The sequence below is a fragment of the Canis lupus genome, chromosome 6, assembly GCF_048164855.1.
Source record: "Canis lupus baileyi chromosome 6, mCanLup2.hap1, whole genome shotgun sequence".
Classification (NCBI taxonomy): Eukaryota; Metazoa; Chordata; class Mammalia; order Carnivora; family Canidae; genus Canis; species Canis lupus.
The window spans coordinates 73020312-73046389 of NC_132843.1; the positions used below are offsets into that span (position 1 = coordinate 73020312).

The 26078-nt window shown below is 46.9% G+C and overlaps 2 protein-coding genes across 10 annotated transcripts; one reads left to right on the plus strand and one right to left on the minus strand.

The window, feature by feature from the left end:
• Positions 1-620: 620 nt before the first annotated feature.
• C6H1orf74 (chromosome 6 C1orf74 homolog) lies at positions 621-6528 on the plus strand. Of its 6 annotated transcripts, XM_072831207.1 has the most exons (3): positions 621-832; positions 1494-1553; positions 1748-6528. In XM_072831207.1, exons 1-3 carry the CDS (start codon positions 684-686, stop codon positions 2379-2381), a joined length of 843 nt encoding a protein of 280 aa, XP_072687308.1. In that variant the 5' UTR covers positions 621-683; the 3' UTR covers positions 2382-6528. The 6 variants fall into 6 exon arrangements, with proteins under 6 accessions (XP_072687308.1, XP_072687310.1, XP_072687312.1 ...); XM_072831209.1 differs by having other exon boundaries at positions 636-832; positions 1494-6528; XM_072831211.1 differs by lacking the exon at positions 621-832 and adding an exon at positions 839-1329 and having other exon boundaries at positions 1494-6528.
• TRAF3IP3 (TRAF3 interacting protein 3) lies at positions 2889-26078 on the minus strand. Of its 4 annotated transcripts, XM_072831191.1 has the most exons (17): positions 25815-26078; positions 25310-25454; positions 21573-21976; positions 19549-19693; positions 19342-19405; positions 19056-19080; positions 18760-18789; positions 18569-18664; positions 12142-12213; positions 9779-9919; positions 9527-9664; positions 8176-8305; positions 7532-7594; positions 6017-6076; positions 4786-4922; positions 3791-3904; positions 2889-3137 (listed from the first exon to the last, which is right to left on the minus strand). In XM_072831191.1, the coding sequence occupies exons 3-17, from the start codon at positions 21915-21917 to the stop codon at positions 3045-3047; spliced, it is 1653 nt and encodes a 550-aa protein (XP_072687292.1). In that variant the 5' UTR covers positions 21918-21976; positions 25310-25454; positions 25815-26078; the 3' UTR covers positions 2889-3044. The 4 variants fall into 4 exon arrangements, 3 of the variants coding, with proteins under 3 accessions (XP_072687292.1, XP_072687291.1, XP_072687293.1); XM_072831190.1 differs by lacking the exon at positions 25310-25454; XM_072831192.1 differs by lacking the exons at positions 25310-25454; positions 25815-26078 and adding an exon at positions 23079-23207.

Sequence of the window (26078 nt, forward strand, 5' to 3'; positions counted from 1 at the left end):
ACCCTTAAGGGGAGTAACACCTGGTTCTTACCGACCTGACTGAAAGCCTCCGCCTCTCTGCTCGTTTCTCACGTGGAATCAGAAAACCGAATTCCTCGAACTTGAGCACCGTCAAAGTGTTTTTTTTTTTTTTAATTTTTTCTTTTTAAATCTATTCCGTACGTTGTGATACGGACACACACAATAAATGTGTTCCGAGTGAGTAATACTCGGGCCCTTCACAGCCTGCTCGGTTAGAGAGGCCGAGTCCTCTCAGATTGAGCGTTTAGGCGGTCGAAGCACACAACCAACTCACAGGTGAGGAGACTCCGCGAAACACGTGGCTTGTCCCGAGGGAGGCTTCGTTTGGGGGGGGGGGGGACGCACGTCTTCCCGGACACAAGGGGGGTCGTCGCGCTGCGCGCCCTTCTCCGGCTCCCGCAACGGAAGACACACGACGCCAGGCCGCGTGAGCGCAGCGGCAGCCAGCCCGTCGCGCCAGGCCCCGCCTCCTTTCGTGCACTTCCGCCCGCCCCACCCCCGTTCCGACGCAGACGGGCGGGGCCGGCCTCTGTCTGGCAGGAAGGGGCCGGGCCGCAGGCGCCCACACTTCCGGCGCGGCCGGGCCGAAGGTTCTAAGGCGAGGGGCGCGACAGCGCGCTGGATGACGTCGCGGGAAAGCGGCGTGAGCGTTTGTGCTGGGCATGCGCAGTAGGCCTGTTCCGCCGCGCGCCGCGAGCGGTTTCCGGTGTTGGCGGCGGAGCCTGCGGGCTTCCGCGTCTTGGCGGCGGCCCGCAGGGAACCGGAAGGCGCTTCCGAGCCCGCGAGCCGGCGGCGGAAGCGGAAGCAGGAAGTATGTGTGTGTGTGAGAGCGAGAGAGCGAGCGCTGGCTCCTTTAGCGGATCCTTACGATATGCTCGGGCCCGGGAACGGGGAATGGAGGGAGCCCGTTTGCCGAAGGGGCGTCGGCGGGAGTCCAGTCCGGGCCTCCTCCGGCTCTCCCGGTTACGTCCCGGGGTGCAGGGGTCGTGAATCTGCCTTGTGGCGTCTGTTGATCGGGTCACCGTTGCAGCTGTCGGCGGGAAGGGAAGGAGGAAGCTGGCAGTCGAGAGAGGGCATTGGGAGCCCAGAACTCTGCCTCCCCGGGGGCGGGGGGGTAGTTTTAGGTGAAATGCCTGGAATTTTGCAAAAGACAGCCCTGCCGCTACTCCCTAAGGTTCCAATCCGAGAAAGGAATCTGCAACAGGTAAAAAGGTTAGAAGAAGCCAGAGAGAATGTGCATCTACTCAGAAGACCCGAAAGACTCCTGAATTAGGGACTGAGGGAGACTGAGTCAACTGTAGGAACCAGGTTAGGGATCCCGCCTTGTCTGGTCTGGGTTAGCGTCTCAAAGCAGAAGGAGGGACAGAAAGATGTTTGGAGGATGCTCCGAAACGTAGGGGTAGGCTGTTGGCAGGCTTCCCGGTATGTCCCCGGCTGGTGTTAATAATCCCCTGCTACTGTTTTGTTTTTAGGCCGTTGCCTCAAGTGTCTGGAGCTCAGACGTGCGGCCCAGGGAAGGGAACTGTGGCTAGGTAAGGAGGCCGTGCCTGATGTCACTTGCAGATCCCGTGTCAGCACCAAGCCCTCAGAGGCTGGTGGCAGCTGCTCAGCAGACCCTGGGCATGGGGAAGAGACGGTGCCCACCCCAAGCCGTCTGCCTTCACCTAGCTGGAGAGGTGCTGGCTGTGGCCCGGGGACTGAAGCCAGCTCTGCTGTATGATTGCAGTTGTGCAGGGGCATCAGAGCTCCAGAGCTATCTGGAGGAGCTGCGGGCCCTGGGCTTCCCCACCCAGGGACTTCACATCCTGGAGATCGGAGAAAACAGCTTGATTGTCAGTCCCGAGCGTGTATGTCAGTCCTTGGAGCAGGTGCTGCTTGGTACCATAGCCTTTGTGGATGTTTCCAGCTCCCAGCCTCACCCGTCTATCTGCTCCCTGGACCAGCTTCAGGATTTGAAGGCCCTGATGGCTGAGATCATCACGCATCTGCAAGGGCTGCAGAAGGACCTGTCCGTGGCAGTCTCCTGCAGCAGACTTCGTTCCTCAGACTGGAATCTCTGTACTGTGTTTGGGATCCTCCTGGGCTATCCTGTTCCGTATACCTTTCAACTGAACCAGGGAGATGACAACTGCTTAGCCCTGACCCCACTACGGGTGTTTGCTGCTCGGATCTCATGGCTGCGTGGTCATCCCCCAGTCTTGCTGTATTCCTTTAGTGTCCCAGAGAGCTCGTTCCCAGCCCTGAGAGAGATTCTAAATACTTGGGAGGAAGACCTTAGAACTCGATGTAGGGCTCAGAATGACTTTGCTGACCTGAGCATCTCCTCCGAGATAGTCACGCTCCCAGCAGTGGCTCTCTGACTTTAGTGTTTCTCTCATGTGGATGGTATTCAGAAAATGATCAGTTCTAGCTCAGGGATGACCTCTCAAGTACGAATTCTGAGCATCTTGAGAACAGTAGGGAAAAATGCTGTCATCAGTTGTGCACATTGCCATGGGCAGGGGGAGTAGGTGCTGGTGGCCTTGGTCATACATTTTTGCCATTTCTATACTAGGAAGTCCTCTTGACGTTGCTGAGATATCTGTTGATTTTTTTTTTTTTAATTGGGTAGGCGATAGGAGAAAAGAGATTGTGAAGAAAGGTGGTGGAGGACAAGCAATATACTCTTGTGTGGTGGTTGTAAATATACCTGCCCTAGTGGATAGTGTCTGCCGGAAAGTGGAGGACTGGGTAGGTTTTACTGCATGTTCATATACCACCAACTTAATTGGACTATGGAGACTAGACCAGGATGCTCAAATGTCTTACGTTTATGGATATGACATGTCTTTCAGGGGTAAACTAAGAGTTCCAAGGAACAGAGACAATTAGGTGAAGTTTGTTTATTTTACAGTAGGTTAAAAAAAAATAATAGCAAAGTCAAAAATCTCAGGGAAATCCACACTTTAAAGTATGTAAACCTTCTGAATTTTTCATTAAGTTTCTTGCTTCAGATTTTCACTCATGCAGCTGTCACAAGTGATTCATATCATCAGGCTGTCCTTGTTGGCCAGGAGCACTGCCAGTGCTATAGCAATCATTATCATCAGCATCGAGAGCCACTGGCCATATTGCCTCTGTGAGGGGGTTGAGGAGGGGGTGTTGGGGAGAGAGAAAGAGGCCATGGGTTGTTTAGAGAAGGTACAGGCAAAAATAATCTTCCTTCTTCTCATCCCTGCCCAGTGGAAAGTATTGGGTCAGTAGAGGAGAAAAAGCTGTTTACATCACTGCCCCTCTCACTTGGTCACTTCCTTTGGGATTAAATCACTTTACTGCTGGTCACTGGCTCCTAAGCCAGGATTACTGGCCCGGGGAATCAAACCCAGCAAAGGCCAGATACTTAAATACGATAATAATCAAGGATGGAAAATAATTCAGCAAAATTATATTATTCTCCGTTTGTATTCCTTAGTGCTTTTGCTGTCCTTACTCTTGCCACTAGCTCATAATAGGCTAAAAGAAAAAAACAATAATAGGCTAAAAGAACACCACTTCATGTTTTAGCTAATAGTCTTCCCCTTCAGGTTCAAGAGTTCCATGAAAATTAGGCTTAGATGCATGAGCCAGTGTTTACTGACACTTGCTATACTGTCAAGTATATAAACCAGGCTGAGTGGAACAGGCTGGCCAGAGGTTGGCACAGGCTGATAAATTTTATCTGCAAGATTTGGCCAAAGGAGGAACCGTCCCACCATCATCCAGGACAATACGGGAGGATAGACTCTCTTACTCTGGGAGGCGGCTGTTGGCTCTGGTTCAGCTCTTCTCGACAATGCTGCAGCTTACGTAGGCAGGAGAGATACTCGTCACTGAGGTTGTCTAACTCCGAATGCAGTTCTCTGCACTGGGGGGAGAATACCACCAACGTCATCACCATCAGTTCCTTCTGGGACAGCTCAGATTGGGGAGAGGGCCCCATGTGAGTTACCCCTTCATTCATTTGGAATTTTTACCATCATCCTCCCTTCCCAGCCTTTCTCAGAGATTTCAGTTTGCCTTTTGACTGTCTCACCTACTTTGTCTGGAATGTGTCCATTTAAATGATTATAATGCATATTATAATATGTATTGTACATGTCAGTGCTCTCATGATTGTGTATGTGTAAGTGCTTTGTAGATGGGGGCACCAAAAAATGACGATCTTCTAGCACAGAGGACCTGGGAGTGATCTTAGTAAAAGCATCTTTGCCAGGACCTGGTTGAGTTGCATATGAATACTTCTGGGGATATGTATGTTCCCCAGTATGTAGATGGAAAGGGCTTTGTTAATTAAAAGACACTATATATGTATATATGTGTGTGTGTGTGTGTGTATATATATATATATATATATATATATATAAATAATTTAAAATTATATTTGCGTAAAAGACACTATATATGTATATATATATATATATATATATATATATATATATATATATAGTTTTGAGATAACTCTAGGGCAAAGTTTGAGGAAATAATATGTTTATTAAATGTGTTTGAGTTTAGGTTGACTTTACAAAAGGTAACTAGTAAAACCCTGAATAACAGTTGGTATAAATAAAGGAAGGAAAAGATTGACAAATTAGCCCAAAAGTAAAGACATTTTATAAAGGCAAATGAATACCTACTGACATCCAGTCACAATTTAAACTTTGAAATCTTTGCTCTCTGGCTGCCTCCCAGTAGTTTTCCTTACTATTGTGGGATGATCCCCTCACTATCTTGAGGTCACCGTCTCACCTCCTTTTCCTTGGCCTGGAGCTGCAAAGTCTTCTTTTGCAGCTGGTCTCTGAAATCCCATTCTTTCTCCTTCCCTGTACCCTCAGGTTCCACTTCATTATGGGAGGGCTTTGGACTCCACAGAGGCAAAGCCTGATCTAAAAAAGCAGCCAGATTCTCAGTGATAGTGAGGTCCACACCTCCGAGGGAGGGCCTTATCACTGAGAGAACCCTGGAGTGACGGGAAGGGAGGAGAGGGAGCAAGGGAGGACCTGTCCCTGACGAGACTGCACGGAGTAGAATTCTCTCACTTCCTCCCATTGGGACCTTGCTCAATCTTGACACAGAGCTGGAATTTGAGCCCCTTGAGGTCAAGATTGGCATCTTTTCTTTGTATCCCTAGTCCTGTTTAATGGCAGATATTTCTAGAGGATACTTACTAATCCAGTTTCTTTTGTAGTATTTCTGGTGGTAGGTTTGTTTGGTGCTTTGATATAACTAAGCCCTTTCCCTTCTGTCCTCATTTCAGTCATGAGAATGGCTGTCCTACCCTAGAATTCATCTTCATGGGGTGGCTTAAGGATGGCTTCTGAGCCACGTGGCAGTCTTAGTCTTGGTGAAGAGAGCAGTGAACTAGGAGTTAGAAATTGTGGATTGTTGTCTTAGTGGTGTCCTTAATTCTTATGACCGTAGACTTTCTTTTTCTTATCCATACTATGTGAGTATAATAATTTCTGTCTTATCTTTTACATGGTGATTGTGATGAGAAAACAAAAGACCTCATGGAACGCATAAGTGAGGGTCTTTCTCCCTGCCCGCCCCCCCGCCCGTACATGATGAATTCTTCTCAGAGAGCTAAGGCAGAAGACTCTTGAGGGTTAAGAGTGAGGTAACCGTTGCATGCAACACAGTGTGGACTTGGGGAGTTGGATTTGATTCAGAAAGTCAAGTGTAAAAATTGACATTAAATCCTGAGTTCAAAATCAATTTATTGAAATGTTCAACACAGACATATGTTTTTGGAGAGAGTAGAAATTCTTTTCACAGTTTATATACTTCTCAGGATAGGAGGCTAACTGGTTAAAGTGTTCTCAAAGCCAATGATCAATCACCAAAAAGCTCCCCTAGATTCCTGCCCTAACAGACTCCTAGAACTGCATGGGACTCCAAGAGGTCATGTGGTCCGTCTCCTGCCTCTAGGTAGGCAAAGAAAGACCACTATCTTAGAATTTGTGGAAGTAAATTTGCTGACCTTTCTTTGTTAAGAGTTTCTCCTGTTCTTGAAGCTGTAAGGATTGATTCTGGAGCAGACCTGCAGGAAAACATAAGGAACTTTTCTATACTAGCATATCTACTGCAAACAGTGTCTTTTCAGAACTTTGCTTCGAAACTTAATTATTCAAAATGTTCTTGTCTGTTATTGGTTGAATAACCACCACCATTCATAGGAAATCCTAACCCCTAGGTCCTCAGAATGTGATCTCATTTGGAGATAGGTTCTTTACACAGGTAATCAAGTATTTTAGGATATTAGAGTTGGCCCTGATTTCATATGACTGATGTCCTCCAAGAAGGGGAAATTTCAACACAGACGTGCATAGATAGAAGACAAGAAGAAACACAGGAAGAAGAAGGCCATCTGCAAGCCAAGGAGAGTGGCCTGGAACAGATTGTATCCTCAAAGCCCTCAGGAGGAATCAACCCTGCCAACACTTTGACCTTGAACTTGTAGCCTCCAGAGCAAAATAAATTTCTGTTAAGTGACCCAGTGTGTGGTATTTTGTTATAAGTACATCATCCTCATATCTCATCCTACTTTGTCTTTACCTTTAAGTCTCTGCTTAAATGTTACCTTAGAAGAAAGACTTCCCCAGATGACTTTGTATGAAATAACAACCGGTTTCCCTTTAACCTGCTTTATTTTTCTCCATAGTAGTTACTGCTACCTGACACGTACTTAGTTATTCACAGAAACTCTGTACTTTATTGTAGAGCTTATTCAGAATGTAAGCTTCCCTAGGGAAGCTGCTGTGTCAGCTTGCTCAGCACTGTATCCTCACCATGTATATCTAAAGTACCTGGCACTTGATAGGGGCTCAACAGATATGTACTGAATAAATAAATGCACGATTTTGACATGGCTCCTTGCCCATTCAGCTTCTGCCCAATAGGTGCTTGGCATCTGCTGGTGGTTGCCTTACTTTTAATATTCATTGTGTGAAATTTCTCTGTAGGGGTGTCCGAGGTTAAGGTGGTGGGCAGCCAGCGGAGATATTAATCAAATCAGGTTCTCTTTTCGGCAATTGCCTACTTCCTTTTTCTACAAAAACTCCCTCTTTGGCTCCAAAAGGTAGTTTTGAGGCATACATGGCGTGAACTGATTTTCTGAACCATTCCTAAAGACAGAAGTCTATAGGACATATTCACATATGTAATGAATGACAATATATAAAATAACTGCCTTAGAAAACCTACCATTTTTTTTGTTTTTGTTTTTGTTTTTGAAATCTGAAAACCAGGGAAATTTGGGCGGATGTCATTGGCACAGAAAGAGAGAAGTTTAAAGAAAAAAAAAACGGCAAATATTAACTTGTGAAGAGCTATGTACATGACCTCACTTTCCAAGAAGGTCTGAAAATGCACAGAGGTAGGGGATATGTCAAAGACAGCCCCAAACCCCTCCACTGGATGCCTTTTGTGGGACAGGAGCCCCAAGAACACCAGAGAGCCAGCTGTGCTACTTTGAGAATTTGGAAAGGGAACTTACCCTGCAGCTGCTGTACTTTGGCCATCAGGGTGAGTTTCTCCTCCTCTGACCTCTTCAGTTGATCTGAAAATGAAATAATGCAAACTGAAATAGACGAACCTAAGACTTAATGAACCTGACACCAGAGAACGAGTTAGTAGGTGCCTCTGATGTCTGTGGCCTCTGATGTGTGTCAAGTGGAAGCTACTCTTCTACTTGTCACAGTACTGGAGAGGTAAATCAGCTCTCGAGGACCTTGGATCTCATTGGCCTCAGCAACCTCAGGTTGAATCAAGAGTTGTGTTTGCATAGGATTTGGTACCTGCCCCCGCCCTGTTGACACACAGGCTGTGATGGGAGACCTTCACTGTGCCTTGTGTTTCAACTGACCTTTCCCTTTCAAATTAGAAATGCAGCTTCGCCACGTGTGACTAAAGTGGGAATGCTGTGACCTGGTTCAGAGGGACTGGCTGGAAAAGCAGGCCGATACTACAAGATTCGCTAGTGCAGCACAATTAATTTTCAGTCCTGGATGATCAAAACAGCCCTGCCTTTCCCTCGAGGTAAAATGAAATCACCAACCCAACCAAAGCCTGAGGCCTTCTCCTCCACCTAGCTTCCTTTCTGGGGCTCTCTCAGCCAGAGGCCTCCGAGGAGCCGGGTACCTTGTAGGTGTTGGGTATCTGAGCTGTCTCTGTCCCCCTGTAGAAGTTCAATCTTGGCCTGTAGTTCCTGGTGCTCATTCTCCAGAAGTTGCAGAGCCTGGTTCATCTGTAGGTCTCTACTGTCTGCTCCCTGTAAGGAGGAGGGCCCGACACAGAAGCAGGTCAGTGCCAGGGTGGAGGTTGGGAACAGATCCCATAGAAGAGGAAAACTAGAATTTCATAGACTGAAGTATTAGGGAAATGGAAACTAGGATTTTTTTTTTTTTTTCCTGCTGCTCTATTTCTCACATTTTAACAATGCATTAGACTTTTGGATGTTTCACAAGGAACTCGTTTGAGTTAATGCCCAAATTGAAAAATACCAAATCATCACTTTTTAGGTGTCTTCACATTGTCTTTTCATTCTAACACTGCTATTTTTTCTCTCAGATAGGGTCGTTTTTTTTTTGTTTGTTTTTTGTTTTTTGTTTTTCTCAATAAGGTTAAAAAGAAAAAGACCTTTATAAGAGATGTGGTTATTGTGCCCTGGTCAGCTGGGTTTGTTCCTTCGATAAGACTCCCATGCCCTGTCTTATTAATTTGGTTACTCAGGTTTCTGCTTCAATGAAATTATAAAGGTAAATTTTTGATGTGGGTTCTCAAAAATTTCAAACCAAGTAAGTAAAATCTATGAAGAAAAATAGCTAATATATGTGGAGGCTTGTATGTGCCGGGTATTGTGCTACATACTTTGTATGGATTAACTCACTTAATCCTACAACATTCCTATGATATGGGTACTATTAGCCTCCTTTCGGAGATGGGGAAAGTGAGATTTAGATTAGTTAACTTTGACAAGGTAACATGGGTTGGAAATGATGGAACCCTGGAGAATGCCAGGGGTCTACTATAATTGCTTAAAATCATAGTGGCAGGATGTTAGGTAATACCCAGCCTATAAGTAAGCTAGTGATGCTTGTTCCGTGCCAGTAGTAGGCATTTCTGAGCTGGATGCTCTGCTGGGATGGGGTGCAGAGAGTGGGTTGGAGTATGACAGCAATCTGATGAATATTCTAGTCACATCCTTTGCATTTGGATGGTGTCATCCAGTGAACACTTAGTTCATTGGCATGAGCAGTGCAGACATCCTTGCTGAACTCACAATTAGATTTCAGAGCCCAAACAGTGAGTCGGGTACAAAGTGGGTAATGAGTGAGGAACTGAAAGAGTGAGGAACTAAAAACCACATGCTCTCAGGCTGTTTTGGAACCCCCGTCCTAGTGGCAGCTTCTTTCCTTGCTGCTGTCACTGTCCCCAACCCAGGAGCCCTGCCTTCTCTCCCCAAGTCCCCACCCCACCCCGGGCCTGGTACCTGCAATTTAGACTGAAGCACATGGAGTTGGCTCTCCAGCTCTCGGTGCTGGGTCCCCAGTTTCCTCCAGTCCTCCTTCAGAGCTTCATACTGGCTCCTCCACTCTTCACACTTCTGCTCGGCCAGAGCCAGGGACCGCTGAGAGGGTGGTCAAGACAAGAGGAGGGTGCCTTGGGGGTTCCAGGGAGTTGTGCAGCTGCCTTCTATGCTGCCCAGAGCCACCCCGGGGTCCCAGGCCCAGCATCCCCACACCTGTGTGCTTTGCAATTGCTGCTCTGCACTCATTTTCTCCTCCAGCACTTTCTGCAGTGACTCCTTGGCCTTCTGCTCATAGCTGTTTTTCTGGTCTTCCATCTCCAATAACACCTTTTTCATTCCCCAAGGGGAGTATTTCTGTAAATTTGATCCAATCAACAAACATATTGAGCTTCTGTGTGCGAATCCCTGAGCTGGGATACAGAAAGGAAAAGAATTTGGTCCTTGCACTCACCTCCCCTGCCCCCCTGAGCAGAGATAGAAGTAATCTGATGGGTCTTCTTCCAGGCTCAAGGTGGGCAGGGAGAGGGTCCCAGGTGATGAGGAAGGTAAGCACGCATAACAAATAGTGCTCTAGGCATGTTGGGCATTCCCCCAGGCCTTCCAGAGGCACTTCAAATTCAGCATTTCCAAAGCAAAATCGTCTTTCTCAACCTACTTTCTCCTGGGCTGCTGCTTCTCTCAGTGACTAGCATCCTCACCCACTGTCTCCCAAGCCTGAGACCAGGGAGTCATCCTTGATTTCTCTTTCTCCCACTAATCAGTGGTTCATTGAGCATTGTCAAATCAACCTCTTTAACAGTTCCAATCTGTCTCTTCTCCAGACTTTCTGTCAGTTCAGACTCGGACAATATTGTATGGGTCAATTCAATATTTTCTCTATCTTCAAGCCTTGTAGCCAAAGGGTACTTTCTGAAATGTAAATCTAATCACGTAACTCTCTGTTAATCTCTCAGTGACTAAGGAGCAGGTCCAAATTCCTTGGCATGGCTCCTCCTTATAAGCTCAGACTTTGATTCTATGCTACTTCCACCCAAGCTGAATTGCTTATAGATCCCCTAAGCACTGGGCTTTTTGGCCTTTGCCTTTTTCCGTATAGCTTCTGCCTAGAGCATCCTCATCTACCCTTTTCACCTAGTTAACTTCTACTCATGCTCAAGATTCAGTCCAAAGATCACGTAAATTCTGATAAATCTTGACCAATCACTCCCATCCCTCAACTCATTATGGATTAGGTAGCTTTTCTTAAGGTTCACATAGTGTCCCTTGTATGTCTATCTTTTCATTCTATTGACTCTCCATTGTCAATATTGTCCCTTAGGGGATTGTAAACTCCTTCAAGGTAGACAGCATGCTTTAAAAAAATGTGTAGCTTCAGAGATCTGAACAATCCTCAGTACTCTTAATGTTTTAAAATTCATACATTTGCATTAAAAATTGTCTTGGCTTAACTTAAGAAGTTAAGAGCAGCTTTGCAAATTCCCTTAGGGTCTTCCCCTTCCTATCCTTTTCATCTTTTTGCCTTGTGATTCTGGAGAAGGCAGGCAGCTTTTACTGTCAATTCAGTTATCCCACTGAATAAGCAGTAGTCCAGATGATGCAAATTTAGGGATCAATATGAAATAATTTCCATTTAACTTTGGAATCATCTGAAAATTTGAATTTAAATATCAGTAGATCTTATGTTCTTAAAACTTTCATTAGAAGCCAGATCTAGGAGCTACTGGCTGAGGTCATACATGGGTATGTTCTAGTTAGTGGATTTACCCATACTGGCCAGCTTTACCCCTCACTGAAAATATATAGACTGGTATTTTGGATTAGAAGTCAGTATTTTATGAGCACAGTTGGCATTATTTAGTTCATAAGAGTGACAAAGCAGGCCATACTGAAAAAATAAAAATTGTGGATCAGCAAACCTGTATATAAACTCTGTTCCCGCCTAAGACCAAAACCGTGCAGCCAGGTCCATCTTATCTCCCTAACTTCACATCACCTCATTCTCTTATCTGACACCTCATTCTCTTATCAGAAATCCATCACTTCTCAGGTGTGAAAGCTGATTTCTTTCTATCTCTTGTAATCCAAGACCAGGCTAATGAGTTAACTGAAGATGGATAACAGTGCAATAGAAAACCCAAGAGTGGTAGCCTTTTACTTCTTCCCAGGGATTGCTACTAGACTAAAGTTGCCCATGGAATGGAAATCATTTTGTAAGACTTTATTATAATATCCAACTTATCTATTCAGAGATTGGGACCTATGAAGGTCTATCTGGGTATTGTGAATCTTTACCTAGGGTCTCTCCCTACAGTTCCAGGTATTCCTAAGATTCCCCTGGAACTGGCACAGTACTGATGCTAGGGTTCCTTCTCAGGGTGCAAAGGGAAGAACGCCAGGAAAAAGGGAGAAAAGGATGGGTTAGAGGCCAAAGTGAAAATGGCAAAGACAGAACTGAGTGAGTAGGTATGGGTGCTTTCATCTCTTTCAAGTGTCATTTCTAGAGAGTAGAATCAAGGTTCAAGCATTCTCCTTTAATTCTAGATTCCTGGGCTGAAAGTGTCCTCCCGAATGCTTACCTGGGTACAGGTGTACAGCTGGTTTTCTAAAGATCTCAGTTTGCCCTTCAATTTGTCTTCATTCAGCTGGCCCTGGAGCAAATGGGATGAGTTAATGAGTTTGGGCCAAAATACAGCATGCAGAGTTTTCTTCTGTTTTTCTAGCTTATTGCCTAGAACGTGGTCAGTGTTCAAGCAATGTTTTTGGAACTGAACCCTTTCAGGAGGTAGAGAGGAAGAAAAATGACAAAGGATCTTTTCCAGTTTCTCTGAAACAGGAGAAGGGAGAATCAGACTGTCCTCAGTTCTACTCTGTACCTTGAGGTTCTCTAGCCAATGTTTCAGGATATCAGATTAGGAGTTCACTTGAAAGAAATCTTCTAAGCTTTCTTTCTTTCTTTCCTCATTACCTCTTTCCCGTGTCTAGGCACTTCTATATTCCTCATCTCTTTATAGCCTTGTACCTGGAGCTTTACTTCTAAAGTATAGGCTGGTAAGACTAAAGAAGTCTCTACATTCCCTTCCTTACTTCCTTTCATGGGCTGAATTGTGCCCTCCCTCCACTGCCTTCACCCCAAGTTTAGATGTTAACATCCTAACTCTCAGCACCTCAGAATGTGACTGTATTTGAAAATAGGGTCTTTAAAGCGATAATTAGGTTGAGGGGAGCCTGAGTGGCTCAGTCTGTTGACTGTCTATTGATTTTGGCTTAGGTTATAATCTTGGGGTCGTGGGATCGAGCCCTGCTTCGGGCTCCCAGCTCCGTATGGAGTCAGCTTGAGATTCTCTCTCTCCCTCTCCCTGCCCCCCTGCCATGCTCTCTCTTTCCTTCTTTTAGAAAAAAAAAATAATTAAGTTAAAATGAGGTCATTAGGGTGGGCCCTAATCCAATATGACTGGCGTGCTCATAAAAAGAGAACAGAACATCATGTGAAGACAGGAGAAGGCAGCCATCTGCAAGCCAAGGAGAGAGGCCTCAGGAGAAACCAACCCTGTCAACACCTTGCTTTTAGACTTCTAGCTTCCAGAATTATGAGAAAATAAATTTCTGTTGGTTAAGCCACCCAGACTGTGGTATTTTGTTATAGCAGCCCTAACAAACTAGTATCTCCCCTCACTACCTCCCCTTTCCCTCAACACACACACACACACACACACACACACACACACACACACTGGACTCAAGATGAGAGTGGGGCGCCTGGGTGGCTCAGTTGGTTGAGTGGCTGGCTGCCTTTGGCTCAAGTCATGATCTTGGGGTCCTGCTTAGCCTGGAGTCTGCTTCTCCCTCTCCCTATGCCCCTCCTCCTGCTCATGCTCTCTTGTGTGCACGTGCACACTCTCTCAAATAAATTAAAAATCTTTTTTTTTTTTTTAAAAGTTGAGAAATCCTTTAAGAAAGCAGGAAATGGAGGAGAGCTATCAAGGCAGGGTGTGTGTATTTGGGGAGTAGTCGTGGTGGTGAAGGGGCTTCCCAGAAAGCCACGTTCTGTGTATTCCCAAGCAGGGTGGGTTTGATGCCATCTTGGACATTCCAGGAAGGATGCTAATCTCAAGGGTGAGGGTGGAGAAGGGCAAGCTGGAAGAGGCTTATCTGTTTCTCAATTTTTCAGTATTTCAGCCTAGTAGCTAACTACCTCTTCGCTGCTCTGTACTTTCCTCCACCTGTAATTGTCTCCCTTTTTCCCAGGGCAGGGCTTTGTTCTTCCAGTCTGACGGAAGGTTGTGTGTACGAGGGGGTTGGGGAGCGGGTGCCATCAATGAGAGCTGGTTTCCCAGAGGAAAGGCCATGGGTCTCTAGCAAGAACCGATTTCCATATCCTTTCTCTGGCTTTTCCAACCAGGCCCTGTGAGATGCTTGTGAGGTCTAGAAATGACATTTCTCTCAGTGCCTAAGATGCCATGTCCCCTCTCAGTCAGGCGGCTTGGGTGTTTGGAACCCTCATTATGCTTCTGGTCTACCGTGGCCTGGGTGCAGAGGAGAGGACTCTGTTTTGAGGTCTGTCCCCTTCAATGAGTTTCAGGGCACCTGGGGGAGGCAGGAAGTGGTATCTCACAGCTCCTGTTTTGATCTTGTTTGGCTGATTCTTCTAAACCTTGGGAGCCAGAGGGCGCCCCCACCCTTTCTGCTTCCTGTATTACTCAGCTGGGCTTTGCAAAAGCAAAAAGCTTTGCCAAAAATAATTTTTCAAAGTGCCTCCTGCTATTAATGTTTTTCATAATGTCTCGTGTGAGAGCTGAGAGTCCAACTGGATTTGGCATCGCCAGTAACCACAGGGCTTTGGGACAGATAAAAGAGATGGACAAAGACTTCCATTGTTTTGGGCTTGGGACTAACTGGTAAAGGGCTGCCTTCCCCTGAATGGCGGGTTCACTGTCAATCCACGGGTCCTGAACTCAACTTCTGCACCCCCATTTCCTGGTTCAGATCTCTACATTTTCCTTGTGCCTAAACTCCTTGCTATGGCACAGTGTAATCAAACCCACCGAGTTTAAGGTTTATCTGGCTGTGGTTTGAGAAGAAAGCAGACCAGCCCAAAGCAATATCCTTATATTTTCCCCTGTCTCTTACCCTTTTTTTGGGTGATTCCTCACTCCTCCCTTACTATGGTCTTAATCCAGTATCTTGGCCCTCCCAACTATTTTTGTATTTTAGCCGTACCCCAGATTACTTTTCCATTCACAATGCAACAGAAGACAGTTCAGGATAGCCCCTTCAGTGGGGATGAAGGACCACCCAAGTCTGGGGCTTAAAAAAAAATCTCCTCCACAGCTCCACCTTCCCAGACTCCCTGAGGCAGGGAAGAAAGTTGTAGCCAAGTTGTTGCAAATGAGGCATGTAGTTTCCTGGTGTGAGCCCCAGCCCCCCACGCCCCCCTCTCCCGTCATGAAGCCCAGTGGTGCAGTATGTGGGAAGAAGCACTCTTTACAGGCCTACAGTGGACCGTTTTTTGGCAATCGCCGCCCCCCCCCCCAGCCTGGGAGCCCCAGGGCTCAGAGAGCAGAGCACCCCCCCTCCCCCAGCTGGAAAAGGGAGCAAGGTGGAGGCTGTACACACCTGGTGCTGGTCTGAGGGCTTCAGCTCCTGCTTCTGCTTGGCTTTCCCCAGCCTCTGATCTGTTCTCCAGAAACACTACCACCTCACCACAGAAGCACCAGCCCACAGCTCATCTCTGCTCTAGCAGAGGTTGATTGAGGCTTGCAGCCAATCCCCCGCTGGGCTGTCATCTCAAAAATCTCGTTTCCACTTTACAGAACTTAAAACCCAAGTGTGCCCTGCCTCGGTTTTTGAATTGCCCAACACTGAGAGCTTGCTTTCTCTTATTACCCGAATTGTTTCTGCTCTGGAGTCCCCGCAGGGCCCTAGGCCGCATCATATTATCTAATAGGCCCAGAGTCAGCTTTGAGGAGGAAGCAATGGAGGGACCTCATTCTTGGGGTTCTCACAGAGCTTGTGGTGAGCTTCCCTGCATGTGAAGTTGGAAACTCAAATCATGGGGGCCAAATGGAAAAAACAGAGGCCTGAACTGGGCTGAACGCCAGCCCCCGTTTTGGTCACATTCTTCTCAATTAGTTTTCCCAGGACCACAGTCTCGGGCTGTCCTTCCATGGAAGTTGAGGCTTCCATGGCAGGAGTAGAGGGTTGCTTTATTTTGTTTTGGGGGAAACAAGACCTCTTAACTGAAAAATCTGACTATTTCTGTTAAAAACAGGAAGCTGTGGGGGGGAGGGGGTTGGTGGAAAGGAGGAAGAAAAGAAGGGTGAGTATAGGGAGGGGTGGGAAGACGGGAGGGAGAAAACCACAAGCAGAGGAACCGAGGCTCTCATGCCCCTTGTGGCGTGAAACTGCCTCCAGAGGTGACCTTGGAAATGTCTCCCATTTCCGCCAAGCTTGCTATGACTCGCTTGGGATGTCAACACAGCTCTGGCCACTTCCCCACCCACCCAGAGCCAGGGTCCTGATTGTTGTCAGAGAACATTTCAAAGCACAGATCTGATCATTCATTTTCGACTTAGTTCCTCAGCGATTTCAGCGTGTATGCTGCCAAAGTGACCACAGCTCCACAGCTATTGACTGAGCTCTTCGTGAGGATGGGCCAAACATTGCTAAGTGTAGGACTTTAAACCCAAATACAGAGTCCTCCCATTGCTACCCTGCTGATGGCCTGGAGCAGTGTTTCTCGAACTGGGAGTAGCATGTATTCTCCGGGATCTGTGATCCTTTCATTTAGGAAAGAGTCTCTACATTATTTTAAGGTTGAGATACCCTGTCCATCTGAAAAAGGTTAAGCTTCATAATTCCAGAGACCCATCTGAAGCCCTTTCTGGTCTTATCTTTGGAACTCCTCTGACATGATGCCGTCATTTCAGCCACACTCGGCTATACCCAATTGTTTGTGAGACAGAGGCCTATAAGCATTCTGATTCCTTTACCTTAAACAGCCTTTCCTTTCTGCTTTTTCTTCCCCATCATCATTCCTACTTCTGTAACCAGTAAACGACGCATCCTTCCTGACCCAACTCAAGTGGTCCCTTTCCTTTGAAGCCTACCCTGTTCCACTTTGGGCCGAGTAATTATTTGCTTCTCTCTCCTCCGTGTCACGTTTTAGAAACCACTGTTACAGCTTCATCACACCGTACATCTCTCTCTTCCTGGCTGATATGTGAGCTCCTCAAGAGCAAGAACCCTACTTCTTTTTGTCCCCATAGCACAGGGCTCAGCACATAGTTGCAACTTATCAGATGTCTGTTGAATAAATGAGTGAGATGATCTCAAATTAGTTCAGCACCGGAAACCACCTGGCATGCACAGCTGTCTGTCCCAGGCTCCTGCTCGGCTGATGAAAACAACTTCCTTGACAATCAGGACCCCTGAACGTAGACACTAAATCCCGTAGAATGCCACGTGAGGAAGGAGGACTGCGCTTAGGAAGTCTCTTTTATATCACCATTAACTTCTCAGTTTTGTTTTAAACCCTCCCAGCCCATCTCTCTGTCTAAATATGAACCATCTATGCCGCAGGGTTAGATGTTCATGGAGGCCCGTGAGGTCATGCATTCTTTTTTGGACCAGGCACTTTATGCTCCAGTGGCGTAGCTCCCTGAACATCTAAGGGATCTCACTCTGGGGGTCTAAGGACCCCTGAGAGTCCCCGAGACCCTTTCACAGGTTCTATGAGGTCTTTTCTCTCCCAACTATGTATCTGTGTGAGGCTGGATTTTCCTCCATACGCTTCAACCAAAACAATGTATTATAGCAGATGGAAATACGAGAATCTTCTGTTCAGACTTTAAAAAGATTTGCCAAAGTGTAAAATAGTGTTACTCCTCTCATGATTTTTTTGGAAAATAAACTTATTTTTCATAAAAGTATGTCATTTAGGTTCGCATGTAGTGGGTTTACTACTGTATTTTAAAATTTACACACATTTTAAGTTTCCTGTTTTCATTTCTAATATGGTAAATCCTGATGTGGTAAATACAAAACATTCTTTGGGGTTTTCAGTAAACTTTTTGAAGAGTATAAAGCAGTCTTCAGATTAAAGTGTTGGAGACCCATTGCATTAGACTATATTATGCCTCTAGGTCTTTGTCTGTGCTGTATCCCCAGCCTAGAATATAGTTTCTGCTTCCACGTTAGTCTGGAAAATACTTCCATAACTATAAATATTTCCTTGGTTTTCCTCTTCTCTGGAGTCATTCCTTCCATCTTATATATACTATTATATACTGAAAACATTTCTCTTATTTCGTTTGTCATATCTCTGCATTGTTTAGGCATCTGCCTCCCTGACAAAACCACAAGCTTTCTAAAAGCAGGAACTCTAACTAATTAATATCTCATGATTTCCAGTGCTCAGTACGGAGAACATGATCTATAAATATTTGTTGAATGAATGGACTAAAATAAGGAGGCCTGAGTTTTAGTTCCAATTCTGCCTCTAACTAGCAATGTGACTTTGGGCAAGTCACTTGACCTCTCTGACACTCAGTTTCCTTGTTGGTGAAATGGGAAAACTTAGACTACATGATCTTTCAGGTCCCTTCTCACTTTGACATTGATATCTAAGCTGAATAGTAGGTGCATGATGGCTCAGAGTTAATATTGGTATGAATCCCATACAAAAAGAGTTGACATTCACCATAGTCAATAACGGCAAATGTATTGGGATCATCCTTCTTTTCTTCCAACAAATTGAAAAATGGCAATTCTTGCCTGTTTTGGTTCTGAGTCTTCCCTGGGTGTGGAGCAACATGAGCCCAGCTAATGATTCTGGATTTAGCTGAGCTCTTCCATATATTTACTGTGGCATGTTTGACCTTTAGATCTTAGCACCTCCTACCTCGCCTCTTCAGTAGTGAGAAAACCCCTTCTCTTGCTGGGGTGGTGTGTAAAGAAGAGTAAGAGCCCACAAGCTTTGTTCAAACAAAGATTTCATTCCCTTACCTTCCAAGAGCTGTCAGAGGCCCTTATCAGAGTGGACAGTAGGTCTTGGAGAATGACCATTTTTTGTTTTAGAACCAGCTCCCTCTGTAGGGCCTCCTGGGGGGGCAAAAATGCAAGAAGGCATGATTAATCTGGATGAGAAGAGAGCAAATGGGTGAAGGAGCTGAGGGGAGAGTTCACATGTTACTTACTTTGAGGTACTCAGAAAGCTGGATGATTTCCTAGAGAGAAAGAAAAAGGGTATTCAAGAAGACTCTAGGTCCCCTGAAATTCTTGAACATGCAACGAGAGCCGAGACTGGCTTGTGTCAAGTAACTTTTCTTCCTTGACTCAGACAGAGTCCCTCCAGGTCCTCCTGTCTGTGCTCATCCAGGAAGAAAGTGCCCCTCCATCCCAGCTGTGTTTACCATAGAATTCCAGTATGTCAGAGCTTAGAGGAGCTGAGATACCCTTTGAGTCAACCCCTTCAACGCGAGGATTTTCTTACCTTATCTAGAACTGCAACTCCATAACTGGGAAGAGAAGAAATAAAAACAGAAATGACACTCGATCAAAGAAACAAGCACATCAGGAGATGGCGGGTGGATTCCTTCTCTGATCTCTTCTGAAGAGCCAATAGGGTGGGGAAGGCCTTCCTTTCTCTCAACTAAGGTGGATGTGGAAGTTTGCTGTGTTCCTTCTCCACATACTGGGTGAGGATTCAAGCAAAGCTTAGAAGAGAGGAGTGGATGGTATGGAAGGAAGCTGGGGGCAAGGACATGGAAGGTACTCACTTGGTCTGCTGACTGGCATCATTCTTAATTGCTGGCTGGGCTGTTTCTGCCTTTGTCTGGGTGCCTGAGTGATAGAGGATAAGGTGATTCAGAACCCATGGAGGAGGAAGTGGGAAGGCACAGGGACTCTCCACTGTCAGCAAGCTGAGCCTGCTGTGGCCAGATTCTCTGCAGGCCCCAGTGAGGTGGGGGAGGCTCTGCTCTTACCACGGTGGTGTTTGGGTGGTTTTTTGGCGGGATAATCCTTCAGTGAAAGGTCCTCAGCCTGGGAGGGCTGGCTGGCCAAATCCCTCCAGGGGCCTGAGGGAAGGTGATGCTGGCTTGGAAAGACCTCAGAGCTGGTCCCTGACACCTGGAAAACAAGTAGGGGATGCGGAAAGCCTAGAGCCTCTTAGAGCATCATTCTCCAGCTGACCGCAGAAAAGTGAACCAGTGATCAAGTTTCAGGTCCAGAAAACCAAGGTAACCCATTCAAAACTTAAAAACTACAAAGTTGTCCCTGCTCCTGGCCTTCCTCAGCTGTGGGAGGAATGGTCCTTCCCATGCCAGGCAAATGGGGAGCTGGGCTTATCTCTCCTTACTTTCTCTAGAACCCCTGACTTATCTTATTTGGTTTCAGCCACCTATGCTGCCAGCATGGTGATGTGGAAAGAGAACTGGCCTGAGAGTGAAGGCATCTAGGGTCAGACCCTGCCTTTTCTACTAGGTCTCATCTCCTATCTGTGCAATGAGTCTGTGTGATGTAGATGATCTCTGAGGTCCCTTCCATGTTTGAGAGGTGGCTTCCTTCCTCTCAGTCATGGCTGGAATACTGCTGAGGTTTTGTGAGAAGAGCCAGTAGAGCAGGAATGTGTAGGGAGGGGTATAGTAGTAGTTGTCACAATCTAGTCGGCTCTTTTTATATATTCTTCATGCAAACTCAAAAATTCTATGGTTGTAACAGAACACCAAAAGGCTAAGGGGTGCCTGTGGTATCCAATCATGCAGACCGACTCGAGCTCAGTAAAACTTCGATAACTGACAGGCTTAGGCAAAGTTCTTTAGTTAAATGTGTTTTTGCACTTTTTTCTCCTTAAAAAAATTCTTTTTAAACAAAAAGCATTCAGAAGTCTTCTCGCCTTAGAAGGTAAACAGTTGGTTTTATTTTACAATCGGGCTCAAGGATCGTTTTTCTGAGCAGCACCTTCTATTACTGATAACAGATCCACTAATTAAGAAGCCCGACTGAGGGATCCCTGGGTGGTGCAGCGGTTTGGCGCCTGCCTTTGGCCCAGGGCGCGATCCTGGAGACCCGGGATCGAATCCCACATCAGGCTCCCGGTGCATGGAGCCTGCTTCTCCCTCTGCCTGTGTCTCTGCCTCTCTCTCTCTCTCTCTCTCTCTGTGACTATCATAAATAAATAAAAATTAAAAAAAAAAAAAAAAAAAAAAAAAAAGAAGCCCGACTGAACTTCTACTCTGGGTGCGGAACCAGGCCAGGCACTTCCAGGGAATACAGCGGACCCATCCCTGCTGTCAGCATACTCATAACATGGATAGGAAGACACAGATGGTTTGCTGGCTTAGATCCTCTCAGCACACCCTGATTTTTGCCAGCACTGCTCCTTCCCAGGCCAGAACGATGGGTTCTCTAAGTATTATTACACAATCTTAGAGGATTTATAACCTCATAAGGACCACAGAGTGCAGAGGTGGCCTGGAGAAGCCAGGGAAAGCTTACTGGACCAGACAAGACCTTCGCTGCATGAATTTAGTACAAACGGAATGGTCCAAGTAACAGAGAAAAGGTAGGTGGGTACAATAGTCTCACAGAAGAGGAGAGGAGAGGGTGTGTGTGTGTGTACTCCTGAGAGTATCAAGAAGATAGGCCTGTGTACCTGGCACACAGTAAGCACTCAGTAAATATTTGTTGAATGATGGATGAAGAAATGCTCTAGAACATATGTATAGACTGCCTAAATTTGAACTGATAACTAAGAATTAGCAATGGGATTGCTTTTACGTTTTTTTTCTTCCTTAAAAGGCCAGTGCAAAACAACAACAAAAAAGAGCTAAACAAACAAAAACCCAAACAACAAAAACCTCTGAATGAGTAAGTGGGTAAGGGAGATGCTCTATGACTGAGGAAGAAGGAGCTTAATTTAAATCACTTTTTGGTGAGTCTGAGCCCAATCATCTGCCTTAGTACCCCTGCCTCCATCCAGAGTAGCGTGTCCCTTGACATGACCCACCTGCTGCCGGGGGGAAGAGATCCTGTTGGCCCAAGACAAGGGTTCCTTGAGGTCAGTTGGCTGGCCTGGCCTCCTGGAGGGACCTCGCTCCTTGGCCCTGGGGCTCTGGGCCTTGCCTGTCTCCTCCACCTCCAGGTCCCTCCTCCTGAAGAACTCCCGTTGTCGTGCACTCTGGAGCTGCTCTCTCTGCTGGGTCCTCAGTGCCTTCCCCACCCGGCGGCAAGTGGTCACATTGGGGCGGCAACGACGGCTCTCACGGATTTCCTGCCGGCGTTCACACTTGGCCTCATAGCTCTCAGCCCCCCGGGCCAAGCCAGGGGAAGGCCTGGGGTCTGGGCTGATCATGATGACCTCCTGAGCACCTGTTGTGCTTGGCTTCCAGTTCCTGGAATAGCTGCCTGGGTCTGCCAAATGCCAAGAGGGAGGAGAAGGGGAGGGGTCAGGAGATGGGCAGAAAAATGACTATCTCCCTGGACCAGGGGGCAGAAATAGCACAATGTCTCAGTTGAAAACTGAGGAGGTGATGGTGTTGAACTTGGAGCAGGACTCCTAGGTCCAGGCTCCATACTAATTTTTGCTTTCCTCTGGCCTACGTTCCCCCTCTGCAAAGTGGGAAGATCTCTTTGCACTGCCACTTCTTCCTTGATCTCACCTTCCTTGATCTCACCCTGTTTCTAAGTCAGGGGAACCTGAGAAACGATTGATAAAAATTGTCAGGAGCATATAGCATTTTGGATGGCAGATAGGGATGTGTTCATTTTCCAGAGACTTCTAGAGAACAGGTAAACTGGCTCTCTCTTCTCCAATCTAAAAGGAAGGCCCGCATCTTTCCTGCTCTCTTGACCCAAGCTGAAATAGCTGAGTGACTCTTTTCTCAAGGCCTGGAATAATAACCAGACCCCCCCCCCCCCCAAATTGGGGCCAGTCCTGTGACTACCACCCACTGCTGTCTTCTTAACCCTTAGCAACTAGCTTCTGAGCCCAGACCTGGGCATGGTTTAGGAGGAAAAGCTCACACTAATTCCTCCGGTCATGGAGTCCTGACGTTGGTCCATTGGTATCCACTCCTGTCCCAGGATTGGGATCTGACCCTCAGGAGCACATCAACTCAAACCAATATTGGCTGAGTACCTGCCATCTGTGCAGTGTTGACTGAAACCCATTTCACAGCTTCTAGCTCAATAACACTCCAAGCTAAAGGTTTCATGTTTTAGAATCTCCTCCCTGCTAGGGCTACGTAGGCTGCTAGGTCTGCTCTCCTTAGCCCAAATACAAATCATACCATCAAAACCAGCAACCACATGAATGATACCTCAATAAGGCTATTATAAACAAAAATGAAAAAAATGAAAACAGTAACCACAAGTCCCCAGGGAACCAGGCGTGGTGTAGAAGCCGTACTTGCTGCCTGTTTAGATAATCTTACCTGGTATTCACATAACCCCAACTCTAACTTCTTCTTCTTTCTCTATGCTTTCTCCCTCTTTCCCATTCTCCCTCACCTACCTTCTGCAAATTTGTTTGGGGCTGGATGTGGCTGAGCCAGATCCTGAACACAGGAAATTCTGTGCCCTGTTTCCACTGACCATTGGAGCTAGCCCAGTGGAGGACGAAGGAAGAGGGACTCCCCCTTCCAGCTTCTGTTTCTCCTTTCTGTCCTACAATGTCACTACCCACTGCCCACAGAACCTCGTTCCTGGATAGGTCAGAAAGGGCATCTCAGCTTCATTGACCAGCAAGTAATTGCCAGCTCTGGCCCCTTGAGTTTATTTATAGGCCAAACAGACTCAACAGGTAGCAGCCTTTTTGTCCTTTCATTGGAACTTTGCTGCCCATCTGGCTCAGTCCAGAATTCTCTGCAGGATTCCTGCTATCTCTCTGATCAGACCACTCATTCCCTGGGGTCATTTGTGGGTGGGGCAATCTTACTCCAGGAGAGGGGTCCTATAAGGTCAAGCCAGGCATGCTCTCAAAGAGGCTTAGTGGGGGATACTCTGGTATGGGGCAGTGCAGACCCCAGGCAGAACTGTGAGGCTGCAGGGTACTTGGGTGACTCAGTGGCTGAAAGTCTGCCTTTGGCTCAGGTCATGATGCCGGGGTCCTGGGATCGAGTCCTGCATCAGGTTCCCTGTAGGGAGCCTGCTTCTCCCCCTGCCTGTGTCTCTGACTCTCTCTGTGTGTCTCTCATGAATAAATAAATAAAATCTTAAAAAGAAAGAGAAAGAAGAAAGAAAGGAAAGAAAGAAAGAAAGAAAAAGAAAGAAAGAAAGAAAGAAAGAAAGAAAGAAAGAAAGAAAGAAAGAAAGAAAGAAAGAAAGGAAAACTGTGAGGTTGTGGATGCTTGTTCTCTACTCCCATCCCTGGGAGTAGATGATGCTCCCCCCCTTTCTTTAGGCTTTTCTCCTCATTCCTACTCTGTACGGTTCCCTGACTTCCCACCTGCCACTTCTGTTATTTAAAAACAGAACAGGATGCAAAAGACCCATTCATATTGAGTTGTAAATGACTGAATGGAGGAGACTCGGGATTATTACAGGTGAATCCCATGTCCAGAATCTACCCTTCTAGGAGCCTAAGCCGTAGCTCCTGGCTAATTCTACCTTAGATGGGGGAAGCGGAGAGAGCCCTCGCTCCTGGCTGTGTGGGTTCATATCCTGGCTCTGTCATCTACTACCTTTTTGCTTTTAAGTGCCTCTAAGCCTTAGTTTTTTTCATTTATAAAACGAGACCCCAACCTCCCTTGTAAGGTTATAAGAATTAAAGAAGAAAACGCACATCAAGCATCTGGCACATAACACACAATAAATGTCAGCTTTTTTACAATACTGAAGTAGGATTATTACTACCCCTGTCTTGCTGATCTTGGCTACCAAAGACTTGGTGCTGTTAAGCCCAAGGCCTTCAGCTGGACCAGCACCCCAAGATCAAGAATGCCTCATCCTTCTGTTCCCCACCCTTTTCTGTTTACTACACGGAGAGGATGTGGCCTCATGTGGATCGTATTTACTGCTTCGGTTCGTCTGACCTCTGGATGTGGGCTACAAGGACTTGTCCTTGAGCTGGACACAACCGCCATGTCAAATAGGCCCGGCAGAAAAGCAAAGAAGAGGTGGGGAGAAGAGCCGGTGTCCAGCCTGTCTGCATCCCACCATTAAAACGTGGGCCCCAGGTAATCCTAGGGCTTTGTAGAGGGGGCAAAGCCTGTGATTATGGAGAATCCTCCTACCTTCCTGAGGGGGAAAGCGCCGTGGGGGAGGAGATGGAGCCTGAGATGAGGTCTCCCCAGACTGCCTGACCCTGGCCAGTGCACCAGTCTGCAGACACATGCAGTGGCTTTGCTCTGCTTCCTAAGGGGCAAACACTGGGACCTGTTGCCCAAGTGGGGACTTGCCGTCCAAAGGGCTCCTTACAGAAGGGAGCATTCGCAGACCCCCAGGGCCTGACACCCGGTAGGATTAGGTGCACACAGCTGAGTGGAATCACATCCAGCTTTCGGGGGTGTCTTGACTGTTCTGATTTGCTTCAACACAAGAAGCCATGTGGCATGGTTGACTGACAGGGATGGGCTGTAGAAGAAAAGGGAACTAGTCCCTGTGTGGTTCAAAGAAAGGTCACTGGGCCACTGCCCAGGCTTTCTGGCAGCTGGCAGCATGACAGGGCCCATTTGGAGCTTGGGGAGGAGGTGATCTTGGCTCAGGGCGTAGTGCCTCAGGGAGAGGTCAGGGTGCTGCCCTCACCTGACAGTGGTTTGTCGCTGCCTTTCCAAGTCTGCTCCTACTTCCTGGCTGTGTGTGCAATGAATGTCTTCCTGTATAGGTCTGGCCGTCCTGGTGCAGAGCTCCCAGTGTGAGCCCAGGAGAGAAGGGCCGGCAGGCACCTGGGCTGTGGAAAGGCAGCTTATTGTTTTGGGGACTCCTGCTTTGAGGGGAACTATAAAAGAGCATTTAACTCATGCCCAGTACTGGGTAGCTGGGACGCTAAGTCATTTGACTCACTCCTAATACAATCTGAAGGACGGAGCAGAGGAGCGTTCAAAGATCTACCCCTATGCCATGGCTAGTGCCTCCGGGAGCCAGCCAGGATGCCTTCCTGCTTACCCAACCCCAAACACTCTTAAACTAATCCATCTGCTTCCGTGTCTCCCCCTCTGAGCCTAGGGAAGCTTGGATGACCGAGCATCTTCCCCACCCCAGAGTCAGAGGTCCCCAATCTGGACACAAAAGCATCCTCCTTCTCAGTTACCTTGGGTCCCAGGCTCCAAACCAAGCAGCTCAGGAAAGCATTCCAGCTCCTGGGCAGATCTTGGCTCTGGTCTCAGATGGGGCAGGACAGCAGCTGAGTAAAATGCAAGCTCTCAATCCATGGCTCTGGGCCCCCTTAGCATTTCCCTTCTTGGTACCGTCTTTCTTTTTGCACGGCAGCCTTGCTGAAACAGGAAACAGACAAAGCCACAGTGCTAGCTCACCCCAGTTCCTCTCTCTTGCTCTCGGGTACAATCTGAGTGGG

Excerpts from the sequence above, each read along its gene's own strand:
- C6H1orf74 (XM_072831207.1), top strand. The coding sequence starts at position 684 with ATGCGCAGTAGGCCTGTTCCGCCGCGCGCCGCGAGCGGTTTCCGGTGT. Across the intron at positions 833-1,493 it reads GGCGGAAGCGGAAGCAGGAA|GCCGTTGCCTCAAGTGTCTG; the intron begins GTATGTGTGTGT and ends TTTTGTTTTTAG. Across the intron at positions 1,554-1,747 it reads GGGAAGGGAACTGTGGCTAG|TTGTGCAGGGGCATCAGAGC; the intron begins GTAAGGAGGCCG and ends GTATGATTGCAG.
- TRAF3IP3 (XM_072831190.1), bottom strand. The coding sequence starts at position 21,917 with ATGATCAGCCCAGACCCCAGGCCTTCCCCTGGCTTGGCCCGGGGGGCT. Across the intron at positions 18,790-19,055 it reads GAGTTGCAGTTCTAGATAAG|GAAATCATCCAGCTTTCTGA; the intron begins GTAAGAAAATCC and ends CTTTCTCTCTAG. Across the intron at positions 8,306-9,526 it reads TGCTTCAGTCTAAATTGCAG|GGAGCAGACAGTAGAGACCT; the intron begins GTACCAGGCCCG and ends TCCTCCTTACAG.